Source organism: Bombus affinis, chromosome 17 (assembly GCF_024516045.1).
Source record: "Bombus affinis isolate iyBomAffi1 chromosome 17, iyBomAffi1.2, whole genome shotgun sequence".
NCBI classification, from domain to species: Eukaryota; Metazoa; Arthropoda; class Insecta; order Hymenoptera; family Apidae; genus Bombus; species Bombus affinis.
The window spans coordinates 6410171-6430695 of NC_066360.1; the positions used below are offsets into that span (position 1 = coordinate 6410171).

Below are 20525 nucleotides of genomic sequence, written 5' to 3' on the forward strand. Positions count from 1 at the left end.
GCATGTGTGTATGCCTCCAGAGAGAGGAGATATTTGATCAGCAGTCGTCTTTTTCGAGTACTTTAGTAGTATTAGAGAAGAAATGAGAATGTTCAAGCTTATGGTTCTGGTTGTTCCCGGAGTAGTACTGCATAATGCGGTTAGGTACTGAAGATGACACAAGCTACAATATACAATATTCTATAAAATTATGGATCCGGCCTGTTTGGTTACACGCTAGTGTAACCCCAAATTCTTTTACCCTGACGTCACCTTAGGCGATCACCTCTAGATGTTCCCCGGACAGTTAACACCTCGCCACCCTAATAAGGAACTTCTCAGAATACTATCCCCTCCATCATTTTCGTTGTTCTCGCTTAGTATTTAGACTCCGAATAATGACGGCCGAGCCAGTCTGAATTCTAAGCCGATACTGGAGCATCGTAATATTGGTACTCAAGGGCCTTCGACTCTTGAGAAATAAAGTTTTTATATGTATCACCACGAGAGTTATTTTTTACGTGACATTATGGCGATCCTGCCAGAATACATCAACGTTGGGTAAGACAAGACTACGGTTTGGGCCTACGGGACATCCGACCAAAGGTGTATCAAGCAACCTGCACTACGAAAGACGACTTTATTAGTAAGTAGAACCATGTCCTCTAAAAGAATCGATCAACTGTATTCGGTAACGTCAGACTTCGACGATCTATTACTCTGAAATGGACAAAAGAGACGATAAGAAAATTACACCTGTCGCTTCGACTAGCGTTGATCCAATCATACCTACCTCCCGAAGCCCATAAAGCAGAAATCGGAAAACAAATGAAAGAAATGTTAGATAAAAATATTACTGAAGAATCAGATTCTCCTTACAACAGTCCAGTATGGGTAATACCCAAGAAATTAGACGCATCAGGCAAACAAAAGTGGCGTATAGTTATCGACTTTCGAAAGCTAAATGAACTTACCGACCAAGACGCTTACCCATTACCGACAATCGACAACATCCTGTCACAATTAGGCAACGCCAAATTCTTCTCCGCTCTAGATTTATCTTCAGGATTCCATCAAATACCTATGGAGTCCGACTCAAAGAAATATACAGCCTTTAGCACACCTCAGGGACACTTTCACTATAATCGCATGCCATTCGGTTTAGGAAACGCCCCAGCCACCTTCCAGCGCATGATGGATACCGCTTTACGAGGATTACTGAATAAATACTGTTTTGTATACCTTGACAACATAATAATATTCGGTAGTACAATTCAACAACATACTGAACAACTTGCTATAGTATTACAAAGATTAAAAGAGTTAGGACTAAAAATCCGACAAATGCGAATTTCTAAAACCTGAATTGGAATAATTAGAGTACCAGAGGACACGTCATAACACACGAGGGCATAAAGCCAAATCCTAAAAAGATCTCCGCAGTTAAAGACTTTAAAATTCCCAAAACACCAACAGGCGTAAAATCATTTCTCGGATTAGTAGGATACTACAGAAAATTCATTAAAAACTTTTCCAAATTCGCGAAACTATTGACAGATCTCACAAACAAAGACAATCCTTTTAGATGGACAGAAACGCAACAAACAAGCTTTGACACACTAAAAGAAAAGTTATGCTCAGCTTCAGTTTTAGCATACCCAGACTATACGAAAACATTCACACTTACCACAGACGCTTCCAATGAAGGAATGGGCGCAATCTTATCACAGGACGGACATCCTTGTTGTTACATATCACGGATACTCAACCCCCCAGAGAAAAATTATTCTACCACAGAAGAGGAATTATTAGTTATTGGCCCCACCATAAACCGAGTCTTATTAGCTTGCAGGAACCTTTAATCCTGCAAGTATTTTCGGTTTATAGCTGATACTTAAAACAGTCCTTAGCTCTATTGCACATTTTTACAAATTACGGAGAAAGCAGGTAGTTATCTAATGGGAAAAACGAATAGTTGCCTAACGGAAAAGCTGGTTTTTCCCCATACACAATATCTCGCATGAGCTACGTTGGTAGGAGGAGGCTTCTTCCTAACATTGGTCACAACCAATCGGCATCGCGGATCGTTACCCTCATAACTAAAAATGTGAGCAACGAATCCGCGTTCTTCGTTCAAAGGGCACACCCTTACCGAGTTTTTCTCCGTAAACACATCAGAACGAACTTCACTACTTCTACGCCATCAGGAGGGTCAACTATACTTGTTATCATCACTACATAACTGTCACTACATGCCTGTAGACTTGCTCTCATCACTATAGAGCAGTCGCGTCATCTATACTTCTTCTACGACAAGAGGGTCAACTCGACCTTTACTACTACACTAGACTTGTTCTCAGAACTACAGAACGGTCAACTTGTTCTCATCAAAGAATATAGAGCATATATATCGCATCTTCATACGCCAAATCATCGTCTACGACATACATCAAAAGCAACGGCGTAAACTCATCAGTGCATAGTTGTGGGAAATAAATAGTTTATAACTCTGTTAATCGCAGCGTTATACCACCTTAACCACCCCTATTATCTCAACGGAATTCAGGGGATCGATCTATTCGCGGCGTCAATTAATATAATCGTAACGGGAATTTACGACTCCCGTTGACGTGTTTCCTCGCGATTGCGTCTCCCCGCGATTGGTCAAAAACACAAGCATTCTGATAAGACTTATTGCATAGGTAGTTTTCCTGTGGTCATTCGCGGACAGCTCAATCGTGGTGCGTGTATAAACATTGTATAAATGTTGTTTATATTTGCTTTTTTAAATTTATTATTTATGGGTACAAAGAATTAGAGAAAGCACTAATCCTCTCTAAATGAATATTCTACGGGCCGTCTTTCGATATGCTGTTACGGATTTCAATGACTAAGAAGATTGTAACGTTTAATCTACAATTTCTCTCGCAAAATGTCGCGAAGAATGGTTTACGTCTCCGAATGTGATAATCTTCTTCTCTGTGACTTATACGAGGCAAATTTCTGTCCATTTATCCGTTGTTCCAGCTGACCTACTTTCTTTCGTTTAAGGAAGTCAGACTGCGCATAGGGATATTTCGAACGATTTTTCATGGTCAATACCAGAGAACAAATCTGAAGACACAATGTTTTATTTTTGTTTTTTATTTTATTATAACTTCAAGGACCAACTCTTAAATTTGTTTACACCTACAATCGAACACCATGCATATGAGCTGACACGTGGTAGGATACTTCCGATGGAGTAACTTGAAAATAGAGATTAATGAAACTTGGGAGAGATTAATAACGGCACTACAACAAACTAAGGATTTGAACCCAATTACATAATATTTAATGAACTGGATTCGCAACGATCTCCGCTTTTGCGTTATCAGCATTCTTTTTTTCAGGAAAGAGTGCGTTTAATAGTCTTATTAGTGGGAACTTATACACTTATTTAGTGGGAATGTTTATTTTGACAAAGCTCTCACCCTTCAGTCGTGCTCGTGTTGGCCACGTGAATTTCCCGTAAATGTTTTAATTGGTTTCACTGAATGAAAACAGTGTATTCGCACACAATTGCGTGTCACGTGCTCCGTACACAGATACAGTTTTTATATGATCGGATTTCGATGAAGACGGTGGTTTATTTAATAAATGATAGCAACATATTTTCCTTTGTTTCATTAATAAGTAAATGTGATTTGAAGTATATCGCTCTATTTGGCCTTACTTTAGTGAGTAAAATTTCACAAGTACGTTAGTGAATATTTAATTTTAAAGAATTTTAAACAGTAGGATATTTCATTATTGCATTAGTATTGCCTCATCGATATTTGAGTTCGAATCAGATTGCATTACTCGGCCGTCAAAAGCCTTAATACGAAGGAGAAAGAATGCGGAGATAATTACCGAGCATTCAATGGCGTGCACTGAACTTGCGGTTTATAATACTACCATACACAGATCCATGTAGACTTGTGCAATATAATTGTGCATTTTTTCGTAGGCCGCAAATGCGTGTGTTTTCGACTCAATATTACAGTTAAGGTGTAAAGTTCCGTAAACTGATTTATTTACTAGTCAATATATAATGGGCCACAAAATTATTTCAACACCCTCCAAAACAAAATAATATTTTCAGAGTTGGACTAAACGACTTGGATCAGGCTTTCTGAGAGGCTAAAGTATAAGTTAATAGATGACATGGGAAAAACTTTTGAAAAAATATGATTGATGGGCGTCGCGCAGAAAAAGAGTAAAGGTGTTCTTTTATAACTTTTTTATCTGAGCATGCAATGAAAATTTAAATAACGCATTCTGAAGAATTTTGTCAACTATATACATGGTGCACGTTTCATTGAAATCGGTTGATACAGAAACGTGTAACAAGTATCAAAAAATGGACCAAAATATAGAATTATTACAGTTATAGTACAGTGAGAGTCATGGAAAACTGCGATTTCCATTTCATTCGTTTGTAACTCTCAGCAACATTAACCGGTTTCGATTAGATATTGATTATGTATATGGCTGACATAACTCTTCAAAAAATCTAGTCAACTAATACACATATCTCTACAAAAAATTCAAATCGTGCGGTCCAACTTTAATGTTATCCTGCTTTGGAGAGGTATGTACTCAAACGTCAATGTACATACATTTAGGTGAAAGTTTAACAAAAGTAGTTAGTAACAACCTACGAAATTGACAATTTTTCCCAGCAATTGTAGTTGTTAATTCTTGCAGAAATAAAAAATGAGTACTTCTGCAAGCACATGTTAGTAAAAGTAGACTATATTTGTATTTATTTTGTTATATATGTCGGAGATGAAAGGATACCGGAGCCTTCCCTTTGTAATTTTGGGAAAGTACCTTAACACTTTAATCTAGATTCTACCATAGCCGTAATTAAGCAATTGTCGTCATTCAATCCGATTGTATTTGTTCAAGATTTATGATAATGAGCATGGGCTCGAGGCGACAACCAGTCGCCGAACGTAGCCGCGGTTACGGGATGAGCGTTTTTACGTAACAGAGGTATGGAGTAATTCTATAGTTCTCCTTAAAAGAAATAGTTGTAGCGGTGCGTGACAGTAAATATTCCAACGATTTCTGTCCCGTGGCTCGCCACACGCAGACTCTATTCTTCGAATAAGATGATTACCAGATGTCGACGCATCGCCACAGTACATGTTCAGCTAGCCCGAGGACCCGTTATAAATCTTAAGATTTAGTTAACCAAAGTCCTTCAAACGGACAAACAAGCTTTATCCTAACTGTTCCTAAATATACCACCTACTACGCTAATAACTTTCTCTCAAGAGCGGTTAGCACCCTTTTCCAACCACCAACACGAAATTAACTAATTAACAGCGACGTCCATTTCCCTCACTTTCCGAACCAACACTTTCCTTAACGAATCCGATGATCTCGTATCATTAGACACACGCCATCCCATGCATTTCTATCCCATTCCTACGCAGCATCATCGTGATGGAAAGTCAGTCGTTTAACGCCTGTCCGAATTGGTGGTTGATAGTTGACAGTAATCACTGAGTTGCTCGACATCTTAGGCAATCATCGTCCGAACTTGTATCGCACATCTAAACTCATGGACCCGAGTTCGAACTTGTAATCGCGAACCGCGACCCGCAATTAACAACCGCGAGTTTTATACTACGTGTATACACAGAATATATTGTTAATAAATATTTGTTGTTAAATATATTCGAGTGTTTCTTCAGTACCTATCACGCCTATCACATCAGCATTGTATATCGTGCATCATTGGGCTTTGGATAACTATCTTGCATCAGAATGAAATCGTCTTTAAACCCATTGTTTTTACACTTTGATGCAAATTATTTTTTTAAATATTTATGTACGTTTTATCCATCTTTTACCATACCATTGTGGATACCATTGTGGAGGATTAGTCGTGAATAGATATCATGAAATAACGATAGAGAAATATTGCTGTCGCAGTCCGTCAAACATATTTGAAATAAATAAATAATTAAACGTACGGACGTATACGTGAGTCGTTGATACAAAATATAAAACGCGGAATAAATACTCGTTATTGTTCGTCACGTAACTCGATAAATACTCGGAGATACTCTGTAATGCTCGTTGATACTCGTTGATATTTTTACATACTCGAATGTACTGTTGGATACTGTGTCGCTCGCGATGGCATCCGTTTATTTATACTGGTCAGGGGAGAGTCGGAAAATTTAAATTTGTCTTCAATCGACGGTTGCATGTAGCGGCGACATTGTTTTGCCCGGAGTTCATTTGTCGTTATGCTTCATAAGACAAGGCTAAGTCAATGCCCTGAGGCAAAACAACAACACGATTCGCTCTCGACTAGCGTCATCCTTTGATACCGATGCCGCTACACCATGTCCTCCATGAGTACCCGCACGCGTCTGACCACATCAATCGTCGAACGTCCCTTCCGGAAGCCGTACTGGCTTTCGTGCCAACCCGGCACCCGCTCCGCCATGTGTCGCTTCAGAAGGGCGGCAACCACTCGCTCGCGCAGCTTGCCGACCTCGTCCAGCAGGCATATCGGCCGATATGTAGACGACGAAGTCATTAGTCGGCCCTCTTTACGAAGTAAGACCAGCCTCGAATCCGCCATGCCCGGAGTTAGACTCTCGGACATCTCGTGTAGAGGCGCCGAAGTTTGGGAGCCATGATCCCCATCACTTCCCCCCCGATCCGGTTCAGGATTCCGTTCGGGCCCGGCGCCACGTCGCGGGAGACCATTCTTCTGGTCGCCTCTCACAGTTCTTCCTCCGTGACTTTCCAGTCACCTGTCTATTCTACAGTCCATGTTGTTTCCCGCGGCTGTCCTGCTTTTACGTCACCGTCCTGTATGGCCTGGGCTATGGGTTAGACTTGACTGCTTCGACTAGTTCCAACCAGGCACGGTCATTCGCGATCTTGATCTCCTTCTGTAACGAGCGCCGTAGCACGTGGTGCGCTTGGTAGCGCAGGGAGATTTCTTCCTCGTCGCGTCGTCGTCAGCGATGGGCCCTCAGGTACCGTCTTCGGGGCCAGACGCATCTCGCCCTCAGTTCTGCGATGTCAGGATTCCACCAGTAGGCTGCTCTGCTTCGCATCGTGCCCGGTGTGGCTTGCGGCATGGACGCGCCGCAAATTGCCGTCATGGCTCGGCGAAGTTTCTCGGCCTCCTCTTCCACACCAGTTTCGGTCGTCGTCGTCAAGGCCTCCCAGCTCCAAGCTGCCGTTATAGCAACCGCCCGGAGTAGATCTTAGCTCCTCTCCTTTGTCTTCCATCTTGACGGTGAGCGCGCACGTTCTCTCCTCGGCGGGCTGCTCCCATCGACCGCGGCCATCGTTCTAGATCCAAGTGTGCCTTTCACCCCCATGAATATGTTGAGGTGGTCTGAGAGTGTCTGGACCCCCTCGGCAACTCTCCAGCCTGAAATCCGCCTGAATGCATCGGAGTAGGCCCATCTGATGCCAACGACGGAGTATCCATTCCACGACACGCCGGTGCTGACAAAGCCCTTGTTCACCAACAGGAGTCCAAGCCCGCGGCCCAGTATGAAATCGCGCGGCCGCGCGCGTTGGTCCTGGAGTTTCCCCATTCCGTTGAGTGTGCGTTGAAGTCTCCCAGGACGAGCACTTGCCGGGGAAGGCGCCGCCTGATGCAGTCGTCAACCCTCCAAGAACTCCTCGAACGCTGCCCATTGGGTGACACGTGCACAGCCACCTCTACTATCCCTGCTTACTCGATCGCGACGTATCCGTTGCCGCGTTCCAGCGGGACTCCGTGGGCAAACGCCCTCGACGTTGATGTAAAGGTGACAGCAATCATTTCTTCCGTATCTCCGGCCCAGTCCGGTGCGTCCTGAACTCTGTATAGTTCGGTTACCACCGCTAGGACGAAACGATATCAAACGCTACTTACATAGTCAAATTAGTCTGGAAAACGTTCAAGCAACCACCGTTATAATACAAACTAACAGCAATTACTTCCAGATGTCAGCAGTATATGTACCACCGCGACACAAAATGACATAACAAAAATTGGTACAGTACTTTCAATCCTTAGGTGACAAATACATCGCAGCGGGAGACTTCAATGCAAAGCACACGCTATGGGGCTCAAGATTTAACACACATCCAGGTAGAACGTTAGAAAAATACAATAGGACAAGTAATCTCAACATATTATCCACAGGAAGATCAACATATTGGCCGGCAGATTTAAACAAAATTCCTGACTTGCTTGATTATGCAGTTATAAAAGGACTAAATGCAAACAAATTAAAAATAACAGCCAGTCTGGAACTTAGATCCGATCATACACCGATAATAATAGAACACAAAAGCAAAGCAATACTTTATAGCAAACCGGAGTCGCTTTGCATTAAAAGCACCAAATGGCAAACATTTGCAGAATTAGTCGAGAGCAAAATCAACTGCAATCTTCACTAAAAATACTGGAACACATCGATCAGGCAGTAAGAACATTGACAGAAATTATACAAGAGGCAGCATGGGCAACTACTAACCATGAACCAAGCAACAGGCAAACAAACATAATTTCAACCGACATCCTTGACAAAATTAGAGAAAAGAGGAAAGCGAAAGCAAAATGACAAAAACATACAACAAACAAACAATAGTGTAAACAAAAAAACATCTAAATAATTTCACGAAGGAAGTGAAATGTAAAATAAAAGATCATAATAATAACGAATTCCTAAAATTCATAGAAACACTGTCTGCGCATGAAAATGCCAACTACTCTCTATGGAAAGCCACGAATAAAATTAAGAAGCCAATAAAACTAATCCCAGCAATCAGAAAAGCAGACAACACATGGACCAGAAGCAACGAAGAGAAAGTTTTTTTTTTTATTGTTTATTTAAATTACAATCAATTCTCGCGTTGAGAATTTTCAGCAATTTTTCTGGCGTGGCGCAGTAACATGGCTAGTATTTATAATAAGTTGGTACATATTATAGATAAGTATATTTTGTGAGTAAGTATTATAAATAAGTAAATATTACATTATTAAATAACTAATTGAATCTGTCGTTTGGGTCTAGCGGGTAGTGTCTCTTCAGCCTGCGAATGTGGTCCGTCGTTTCAAGTAGTCCAGTGATTAGGGGGTTCCGGTGTTTGTTGACTCTTTTGCTATATCTGCAGCTATATTTTGCTATTTCCTCTTTCACTGTGGGTATCTTGAGGTCACGGTGGATTGTTTCGTTGGTAACATACAAGGGTGCATTTAATAGAGATCTTAGCGTTTTCGATTGGGAGCGTTGGAATATTTCAATGTTGGAATTACTTGCTGTTCTCCATAGTTGGATTCCGTAGGTCCAGACTGGTTTTATTACAGCCTTATAGAGCGTAATTTTGATCTACGTGCTTAGGTTGGAGCGACGGCCAATGAGCCAATAAAATTTTTTGAGTTTGTCCCTGAGTTGTTTAGATTTGTCTAGGATATGTTGTTTCCAAGTTAATCTTCTGTCCAGAGTCATGCCCAGGTATCTGACTGTGTCCTTGTTGGGAACTGTTATATTGTTAATGGAGACCTATGGGCAGGTTTGTTTTCGCAGCGCGAAGGTTACATGTGTGGATTTTTTTTTCATTAATTTTGAAGCCCCATTTGTGAAACCACTTTTCCATTGAGTCGAGACCTCGCTGGAGAGTGGATGAGGCTGTTGTCGGGTTGGCGTGGGACGCTAATAGTGCTGTGTCGTCGACAAATGTTGCTATGGTTATTCCTGTTGATATTGGTAAGTGGGCAGTGTAGATGGAGAATAGAAGGGGCCCGAGGACACTGCCTTGGGGTATGCCCGCTTCTATTGGGAAAGTTGTGGTAATGGCGTCTGCGTATTTAACCATGAATTGCCTATTGGTTAAGTAGGACTTTAGGATGGAGTAGTAAGTGTGTGGTAGGACTTTTTTAAGTTTGTAAAGAAGCCCTTCGTACCATACTTTGTCGAATGCCTGTTGAATATCAAGGAATACCGCTGAGCAGTATTTTTTCTTTTCGAGGGTTTGGCTGATATTGTTTGTTATCCGGTGGATTTGCTCTATTCTGGAATGCTGCTTCCGAAAACCGAATTGATGATCTGGCAGTGTTTTCAGATCCTCTAGGAGTGGAAGTAGTCGATTCGTTAGCAAATTTTCGAATAGTTTTGACACAGTGGGTAGAAGACTAATTGGGCGATAGGAGCTAGTTTCGTGTATTGGTTTTCCGGGTTTTGGGATGAGCGTAATCAGTGACGTTTTCCAGGTTTTGGAATAGTATTCAAGGCGAAAAATTGCGTTGAAGATTGAAGAAACGAGTGCAATCCCTTTTACAGGTAGTTCCTTAATTGCTTTGTTACTTATTTGATCATGTCCCGGTGCTTTCCTGGGGTTCAGACGATGGATTAATTCAGTAACCTCTAGAGAAGTGAAAGGTTTAATGGGGAGAGACATTTGGAAGGGAGAATGCAGGTATTCTGTTATTTCCGGAGCGGTATTAGAGGAGTGTGGTTTGAAAATGTTGGATAGGTAGTTGGCGAAGAGGTTGGCTTTTTCTACAGGGCTTCGTGCCCATCCGCCTTGCGGACAGCGAATTATTTTGGGGGGGGGGGGACGCGTGAGTTTCCTGGAAGCCTTCCATAGTGAGTAGTTGGAGTCGGCAGAGGGGGACAAATTGACGAGGTACTTTTGGAAACAGTCGTTTCTTAATTTTTTAATGATTTTGTTAACTTCCTGGTTGCGTTGTTTAGCTTCCGTTTGACGTCCGGTGTTTTGTGGGTTTGCCATACTCTTCTTAGTCTTCGTTTTTCTGTAATTTTGTTTAATATGTAATGGGGATATTCGTGTTTACTAATAGAAGTCTTAGTAGGTGTTGAGGAGCGGATGGCGTTTATTATGCTCGTGTGTAGGTATTCTGTGGCAGTTTCGATATCTGCCTTCGTTTTTAGTGAGATTGAGGCAGAGGTTGAGCGGTTAAAGATTTCTCTAAAGAGCTGCCAGTTGGTGAGTTGGTTGTGAATAAGGCCATTAGGTGGGTTTTCGATTATTGCTGAACCGACTGCTGCTATTACGGGGGAGTGATCGGAGGAGAGTTCAGTCGAGGAGTTGATTTTGAAGTATCTGGGCGAGATATTTTTGGTTATGAAGAAGTCGAGTAAATCGGGGACTTCGTTAGTGTCAGTGGGCCAGTATGTGGGTTCATATGTGGTGAGGTAGTTGAGATTGTTGGTGGTTATGCTTTTCTAGAGGATTTTGCCTCTTGCTGTGACAAGTCTGCTGCCCCGTTGGCTATGTTTGGCGTTACAGTCTCGTCCAGCTATGAATCTATTGCCTAGGGCGTCAAAGAAGCTGTCGAAGTTCTCTTTAGCAATCGAGTGTCTGGGAGGGCAGTATACTGCTGAGGTGGTGATTGTACCATGGCGGTCTTCTATTGCTACGCTTGTGGCTTGAAAGTAGTCTTTCTGGAATGATGGAAGCGTAATGCTTAATGCTGGATTTGATGATGATTCCGGTGTCGCCGTGTGCTTTTCCATTGGGGTGTTGGGTATGGTAGATGTAGCCGTGCATTTTGAGGTAGTTTTTGTCAATGAAGTGGGTTTCAGATATGAGCATTACGTCGATTTGCTGTTGTTTTAAGAAGAGTTCTAGTTCAAATTTGTGCTAAGTTAGACCGTTGGCGTTCCACAGAGCTATACGCATTGGTTTTATTTTGCTTCTGTGCGTATTAATTTATCCATGAAGAGTGTGAGTAGTGACAGCAAGTTGTTAATTTGCTCAGTTTGCTTCTCGATAAGTTTTTCGAGTCTGGTGGAGTTGTCTGTGTTTTGTGGGGTGGGAACACTATTTTCTGAGTGTTCACTGTGGGTTTTCGAGTTGTTTATGTTTCCTTGTGTTGCCTGATCATAGGATATTGTTGGTGTGGTGAGTTTTTGGGGTCTTGGTTCTTGTATGGTCATCTCCTTGGGTCTCAGCTTTGGATACTTAGTATTATGTAGTGTTTTATAGGCTGAGCATCCTTTGTTGTTCGCAGTGTGTTCTCCTTGACAGTGGATGCACTTCGTGGGGGTTTCTGGAGATTTAGTGCATTGGTCAGTGGGGTGACTACCTGCACAATTTACGCACCGGAAGTTATGATTGCAGTATTTCTGCGTGTGGCCGTACCTTTGGCACCTTTTGCATTGTACTATCTCTTTCTTTACAAGAGGTGGTTCGATCTTAACTGTAGAGTTCATCAGCCGGTTGACGTTGTAGACTTCTTTGTTATTTTCTTTTTGTTTTATATCTACGAAAAATAGCGATAGTTGATTTTTTGTGACTCTATGTCTAATGTTGCTGATGCTGGTTACCTCGTGGGCAAGTGTTTGAAGTTCGAACTTCAGTTCGTCTAGGTCGACTGAGTGGTGGATATTGCGTAGCACCACACGAAAACGTCTTTCTTGCTTGAGTTGGTACGTGTGGAATTTTGCATTCAAGGTTTTTAGCAACTTAGTTAATTTTGTATAGGCGTCTGGGTTGGTCGACAGAATTTTCACGTGGTTGTTATTAATTTTTAACTTGTAATCCTCTTTGCTGATATCTTTTTCAATGGACTTTATCATTGTTTGGTTGTCGATAACGTCGTCAATGAATATTGGCGGGGGAGGGGGAATTCTTTGGGTATGGAGATTATTTACCGTTTCGGTTGTGTTCATGGAGTCTTCTGTAGTCTCCAGTATTGAGAACTTGTTGGTGGTGGTCACTTGGCTAGCTGGTGGAGTTGGTTTGTCTCTTGCTCACATTAATCTTGATAGCTTCCAGCTTGCGTTTTTTCGTGTGCGGGTCGTTTGCAAAGAGGGGTTGTATTTCCCCCCTTTCCCACGGGGGAGGAAGAGCGGCGTTGTTGTGACTGAGCTCTGTAAAGCCCGTTTGGGATGATTGGTCCATCATCGATCTAGTTAATTCAATATGAAGAAACTAGTCGAGAGGCTGTGATTCGGGTCAGAGCTTAGTAGCGTTGGATTTTTCACTAGCACGTTTGCGAACACTTTGCTAGGTTGGTTAGATTCGCTTTCGACAGATGGGCGTCATGTGTCGTTTTGTGAACTTCACAGGGCACTGGACACACGTCTGCACGCTTCGGCACTCACCAGCAAACTGATGAAAATGATAAGTTGACGAAATTTTTTTCGGTAAAAGTGGACAAAAACTTGCACAGCACGGATCATTTTTTTTTAACATATAAATATTGTAGAGATTATATTTTCAAGTAACACACGTTATGAATTCTATGGCACCGTCTTCTGGTCCTTGAGATGAAGAATTTTGTAAGCAGTACTTATTTCGCAATTCGTAACGAAACTAAACAGCAGTCCTGAAATGTATTAAAAATGACGAGCTGTTAGGTAAATGTGAAATGACCGTATAGCATTTCCATTTGTTTTTAAAATACTGGTCAGTCTTGTTATACGAGTATAAGAGGCAAGAACCTGATTGTGATATCAGATGGAAATTGGGTTTGGTTAGGTTAGTGACGGGGTCCAGGAGGAAGAGTTGATACCTCGCCACTACACGTATACTTTATAGCATAAATCTTGAAAATATACAGTGGTTCATGAATTTTCACATGCTTTTAAAATTCTAGACAATTAAAATACGCATGTTAAATTTAAGAACTGGAAACGATGCTCTTATTACTATAAGATATCAAGATTATACATCTGTACATTTAAAATTAATTCGATAACGTTTGTAAAAGTTTTGAAATTTTCGTTGCAATTACTTGATCGGAATTTTGACATATCGCGTGCAACGTTACATCACAGATGAAGTATTTTTGTAAATTGTCTTAAAATAACTATTTTGTAGGCACAAGAAACGAGGATCGAATGTCTCAATTACGGAATAAAAGAAATTTCAAAAGGAAGTTCCAGTAGACGTCCCTTTTCCTTGCAACGTAATAAGTATTTAACCAAGTCAATGATTATTGTTGTCAAATACTTCATGACATCACTTGTAAATATTATATCGTCGTATTTATTCTTTAAAATCACTATTCAATTTAAATCACAGATTTTTTTTATTTCCAATAATTTTTGCAATTTATCTTAAATCTACCAATCGGTGAAATTCTGTGGCAGGAAATTACAGTGAAGGACGCTGTTCTTCATAATTTGTAGTGGCTACAAGAATGTCAATGTGATTTCGAGTTCATTCATAGTCTTATCCTATTATTATCATTTTTGAAGATAGATATGTAACGTTACAAGCTCCTCACCCCACTGTGGTTTGAGAATAGTAAAATTGATGCTTACCTTTTGAAGTTCATATGTATTCTAATGTCTTTACTTTAATTTGTTCTTCAATGATCTTTGATCATTTTTGATCTTTGATCATCATTCATTTGATCTTCAAAATATCCCGAGTCGGTTCACCATTTAAAACCAGGAGACATAGATGTCATTGCCGCAATGGGTGATTCCTTGACAATCGGCGCTGCAGTTACTTCGATTTATACGTTCGAAGTGCACATTGAAAATAGAGGCATAGTAGGCAGTATCGGCGGTCAAGGCACTTGGCGACAGTACCTGACTCTTCCTAATATTCTTAAAGTTTGTTCATTTCTTACATCTGCATTGTTTACGCATACGATTTGTGTTATCGCCATAAATGCGAATACTAAAATCTTTCATAGTCCGATTTTCCTATATGCAGGAATTCAACCCTAAATTAGTAGGTTATTCACTTGGCGACTCTATAAGTATTGATCCAGCTGCGCAGTTAAACGTCGCCGAAGGTGGAGCTATGTCTAGAGATATAACTTTCATGGCGACATATTTGGTCAATAAAATAAAAGAAGACCCGAGGATAGATATCAAAAAACATTGGAAGGTTCGTATATTCGTAGACAAGGTAATTATATACAATACATATTTACTATATGGCAGGTGGTGTTTTAATATGCATATAATCATTGAAATTAACATATGATTAATAGAACATAAATTCGCATAAAATCTAAATTATTTACCTTTACCATTTGTATTCGCATATTAAAATAAAAATTACTCAAGGCCTTTATACGTTCGTTAATAACGAATAAAAATCATAAAACTATTGACATTATAATTCGAGAAGTATTATACTGCAGTTTTGATGAACTATTTTCAAAATTTAATTACATTACCCTTTATTCACTAGAAACACACTTGCAATATAATTAAAAATTATAATTACAATTTAAAAGGATTAGATGCAAGTATGAAATTGCAAGTATAAGCGATGCGAAATTGCAAAGCGAAATGGACGCTTAGAACGCGACCGTTTTTTGCTAATTTTACAAGTTATTTCAAAAATTAAATGTCTATAAGAAAATTTAATACTAGCACGCGATAGAAAATAGATTTTCGCTAAGGAAAGCATCAATAAAGCCACAAAATCATGTTTTGTTTTGGATGTAAATGCGAAGAAGTTTGACAAAACACGCGGTGACGGCAATGGTATTCAATGTTGCCGAGTATCTAGCCTGCCGCTCAGCATAATGGAACAGCAAAACGCGTGAGGCTATTAGCCGTTGACATTGAGTAACATTGCAGACTCCCATGTTTTGTCCAACTTTTTCCACGAGTTCATTCGTTATACAGATCGTTTCCCGGCAGCTATGATGTGTTTATAGAAACGATCGCACCACGCTGACGCATACGTTGCCATGGACGTGCATGTATGGATAAGGTCCAATGTAGTATTACCAGCAGATTCTTGCAAATACCTCGGAAACTAAAGTCGAGTAATGGTATAATGTTTATAGTATAATGTTGTTCTGAATGATGGGTTTTACATTATAGATAAATTTCATCAAAATCGGAAATGCAACCGCTTTTGTGCCCAATTACCTTAACTTTTATTTTATATTTAAGCGTATTTCATTTTTGTTAAATGTTGGTGAATAACTTTATTGAAAGGAGTTGTTAGAAAACGATGTAGATTGATCATCTTTGAATTCAATTCACATTAAGATCTGACTGGTAACTCGGGCAATGTCGGGCTCAACTTTGGATGAAAAAACACTGATAAATATATTTATAAACGTATATTATGAATACGTATACAGACGACCAGTTCGTATTTCTATAACACATATCCAGTAATGTCACCGATACTGTATCAATGCTATCGACATCAACCTACGAATTTCAATCTGTTATTCATTAATATCAAGGTATCAGTTATCGATATTGATTCTTTTCTAATCGATCGGAAACAAGTACTGTACTTGAAACACCATAAACGTATCGACACTCGTCTGATACCGCAGGTAAATTTCGGTACAGATTCTTAGAGCTAAAATAAGATGAAAATCGAGAACAACAGAATTGCGCTTTCTTTTTTTACACGAACGAATGTAGATCCACATTTTTATTATTTCACATTTATACGATATTACTTCCCTAACAAATTTCAAGTACCATTTGATGTCGATTCTAAGATACATATGAAGAATATGACATTTTGTTCCATTTCTTTAGGTGGCAAAAGATTGACGAAGAAGTCGTTAATTATCCAGAATTTCATAGAAATGACTTCACTGTAAAATTTTTACCGACTCTGAAAGATGCAAAAATACCTCTTGCCGAGGATGGATTTACCGACCTCTCATACCTTAATGCTGATTGCTTTCATTGGAGTCAAAAACTACATGCATTGTGTGAGTATAACAGATGAAACTATACAATTATTTAATAAGTGTTACGTTGATAATCAGAAATGTTTTGTGTTTCCTAAGATGCGAATAATCTGTGGAACAATTTGTTGGAACCAGTTGGTAACAAGAGTAGGGCTCTCACTTCGCTATTTGAAAAATTTCTGTGTCCTACTTCGGAAAGACCGTTCTTGATGACGTATAAAAATTCAAAGAACAGCGAAACTTAAGGATAGTTAGAGAAATTAAAAACAGTTTCTGTAAGTGGAAGTTGTATTATAATCTTCGTACTTGCTTATTTAAAAACTACCAAAATTATAATCAGCAAATGTTCTAAAATAAGAACCAATGTTGGATCCTTAATAATATTTAATTTTTGCTGTGGTATTTCAGTCATTTTGATCTTGTTCTTGTAATTTAAGTTCTTTGTGAATAAGTAATAAAGAAAATTGGTAATACTTTGACCAGTGAAACATTTTCTCAGTCCTCGTCGGACATACAAATTCAACATAAAATTCAGCTTTTTCGAAGATGCTTCGCTTTTCCTATCTTTTTGCTCTAGTTAGTTGCTTATTTCTCCTTTTGCTTTTGTTTAAAGTATATACATATATAGCATATCATTGTTATGTTCTGAACGTGAGTCGTGCATGAATCCAGAAATGAAAGGAGAAAGGAGATTTGCAGTAAATAAAAAGTATATACTCCTCACATTCGCATGATCGTCATCTCGACCACAGTGGCAACCAATTAACGAAGAACACGAAAATACAGAAACAAACGAAATAAACATGGAAATATCACAAGACAATGACGGGAACAACGAACTAACACACCACGAAGAAAGCTGGACGGTGGCAACTTCCAGCAAAAAACGTAAAGTAACCCCGTGCACAAGCGGCAGGAAAAGTGTACTACAAGAAAAAAAACAATGGCTGCAGGATATCAAATTCAGTAACTCATTTAGCGCACTGCCAGAAGAGGCAGCAACGGACTCAACGGAAAAACCAACAACCCGCATTGATAAACCACCACCAATATATATAGATGCGAAAATAATTGACCCCCTCATCGAACTACTAAACAACACTGCAGGGAAAGATAACTATGTTATCAAATAGATAAAAATAGACCAGGTGAAAGTGCAACCAACACCCCAAACACATTCAGAAAAGTGACAAAATCACTAAAGGATCAAAATGCAGGGTATCACACCTATCAGCTCAAAACCGACAAAACTTACAAAATAGAAATCAGGGGATTACACTCAAAAACAAACACTGACAACATAAGCGAGGAACTAGGAAAAATCGGACACCAGGTAAGATCAATAAGTAACATAACCAAGTACGATACCAAACAACGATTACCGCTATTTCTAATTCAGCTTGAACCTAAAAACAATAATAAAGATATATATTAAATCAAAAAATTACTAAACACAATAGTAACAGTGGAGCCACCTAGACATAAAAAAGATATTCCGTAATGCATAAGGTGTCAGCAATACGGCCACACAAAAAATTATTGTAACAGAAGCCCGGCATGTGTTAAATGTACAAAAAACCATTTAACAATACACTGCCCATCCACAGGAAAAATAGAAGAAGTTAGATGCTATAACTGTAACGGAAACCACCTAGCCAGTTATAAAGGGTATGAAGTCAGGAAACAATTACAACGTAAACGGTTTCCGCTGCTACGAAACAGGACATGCAATAACTTACAAGCGCAACAGGACAACGCAAAAACCGCGACAATACCAAATTCACAGCAGTACCAACATCTTTGGTAGCCGAAGCTACGTGCAAGTAATCAGCCAATCGCCACCTTCTGACAAACAATATCACAACAACATCAGCAACGACACTACAGAAATCAAGGAACTTCTCAAACAATCCATCAAAAATACCGAAATGCTAACTAGAATGATAAGCGAACAAAACGACAGCAAATGGCAAACATTTAAAGAAATAATCGAAAGCAAAATAAACTGCAACATCCCATTGAAAACTCCCGAACACATAGAACAGGCAGTAGTAACATTGACAGAAATTATCCAAGAAGCAGCAAGGACAACCGCTACACCTGAACCAACAACAAAAACAAAACATCAAAGCAAAAACCCCTCAGATCTCCACAAAGTTCACCCAATTAAAGGTGACGTTAGTCTGCCATATTTAAGTCTTTCGCAAGAAGATTGTTAGAGAAAGTAAACATAGTGTTTCACGCCGCGGCCACTGTGAGATTCAACGAGCCGTTACACGTCGTTACGCGAATCTACATGAGATTGGGGAGAAAGTTTATACGTAAGTATAAGTTATACGCAAACGTTGTTCCATGGTTTACGAATTAATTTATATTCACTTATTATCGACTTTGCAGTACGAGCTTGAAACCTTCAGAGATGATCGACATGTGTGACAAATTCGAAAAACGTCTATCAACCAAATAGAAAAAAGATTTTAAAATCTTATCCGAACACATACACATTCAGTAAGAATTTAGCAGAGCAAATTGTAGCAACCAAGTGCAAAGATATGCCAGTTGCGATAGTTCGGCCAAGCATAATTGGTGCCTCTTTGAAAGAGCCATGTCCTGGTTGGATACAGAATATTTCTGCATTAACAAGTATTTTCATAGATCTTTTTCAATAGTAATTGTTCAATACTCCTTTCATTTCCTAAAAGTGGAGTTAATCGATGTTTGCCATTTGGTGCTTTTAATGCAAAGTGACTTCGGTTTGCTATAAAATATTGGTTTGCATGTGTGTTCTATTATTATCGGTGTATGATCGGAGCTAAGTTCCAGACTGGCTGTTATTTTTAATTTGTTTGCATTTAGTCCTTTTATAACTGCAAAATCAAGCAAGTCAGGAATTTTGTTTAGATCTGCCGGCCAGTATTTTGGTCTTCCTGTGGATAATATGTTGAGATTACTTGTCCTATTGTAATTTTCTAATGTTCTACCTGGATGTGTGTTAAATCTTGAGCCCCATAGTGTGTGCTTTGCATTGCGATGTATTTGTCACCTAAGGATTGAAAGTACTGTACCAATTTGTGCTGTGTCATTTCGTGTCGCGGTGGTACATATACTGCTGACATCTGGAAGTAATTGCTGTTAGTTTGTATTGTAACGGTGGTTACTTGAACGTTTTCCAGACTAATTTGGCTATGCAAGTAGCGTTTGATATCGTTTCTTACTATCACTGCTTGTGCTTTTCATGAGGGGTGTTTGGTATCATAGATAGTAATATGGTATTTTCATGCATCTTTGAGGGCTCGTGGTTGGAGACCATTGGATATCCAAGCTGATATTTTTAGCGTGTCCATTTCTATTTTTTACTTAACACGTTTGTAAGAAGTTATAGCATGATTGTAATTTGTTGTGTTTGTTGTCCGAGTACTGCGTTTAGCTCACTTATCATGTTTGTTACCATTTCAATGTTGCGAGGGATAATTGCCGTATGTTCTGCTTCGAAGCGATGGAGATAGTTTTCGTTGTAGTTGTTTTCTGATTTCGCACCATTTATAGTTTGCTGGGTGATTTCCATTACGTGTGTGGTGGGGCTAAGAGAACAGACAAAGCGATGCTAATGGGGAAAGACGAATTAACAGTCAGTGTTAGTTGAGAATTCAGAGAGTATTAGTTGAGAAGTGGGAGAGTGTAAATCGAGACATCAGGGAGTGCGAATTGCGTTGTCGACAGTGTGTTGCTAGTGTCACGACCGGCATACTATGAAATCCGATGGACTGATGACGGAGATAAAGATGTGGCGGTACTCGGCGAAAATGTATATCGCCGAAGTACCTAAGGAGCCATCAATATCCCAACGGTCCTTTCGCCGAATGTTCGAGAAGAAGGCGTG

The 20525-nt window shown here is 39.7% G+C and overlaps 1 protein-coding gene across 1 annotated transcript in view; it reads left to right on the forward strand.

Moving 5' to 3' along the window:
• The window catches only part of LOC126926296 (phospholipase B1, membrane-associated-like), a 74987-nt gene extending 59947 nt beyond the window's left edge, over positions 1-15040 (forward strand). The window contains exon 2 of the mRNA XM_050742588.1: positions 14677-15040. Coding sequence (XP_050598545.1) covers positions 14677-14952 — 276 coding nt within the window. The 3' untranslated portion in view covers positions 14953-15040. The remainder of the gene's footprint in view (positions 1-14676) is intronic.
• Positions 15041-20525: the final 5485 nt, after the last annotated feature.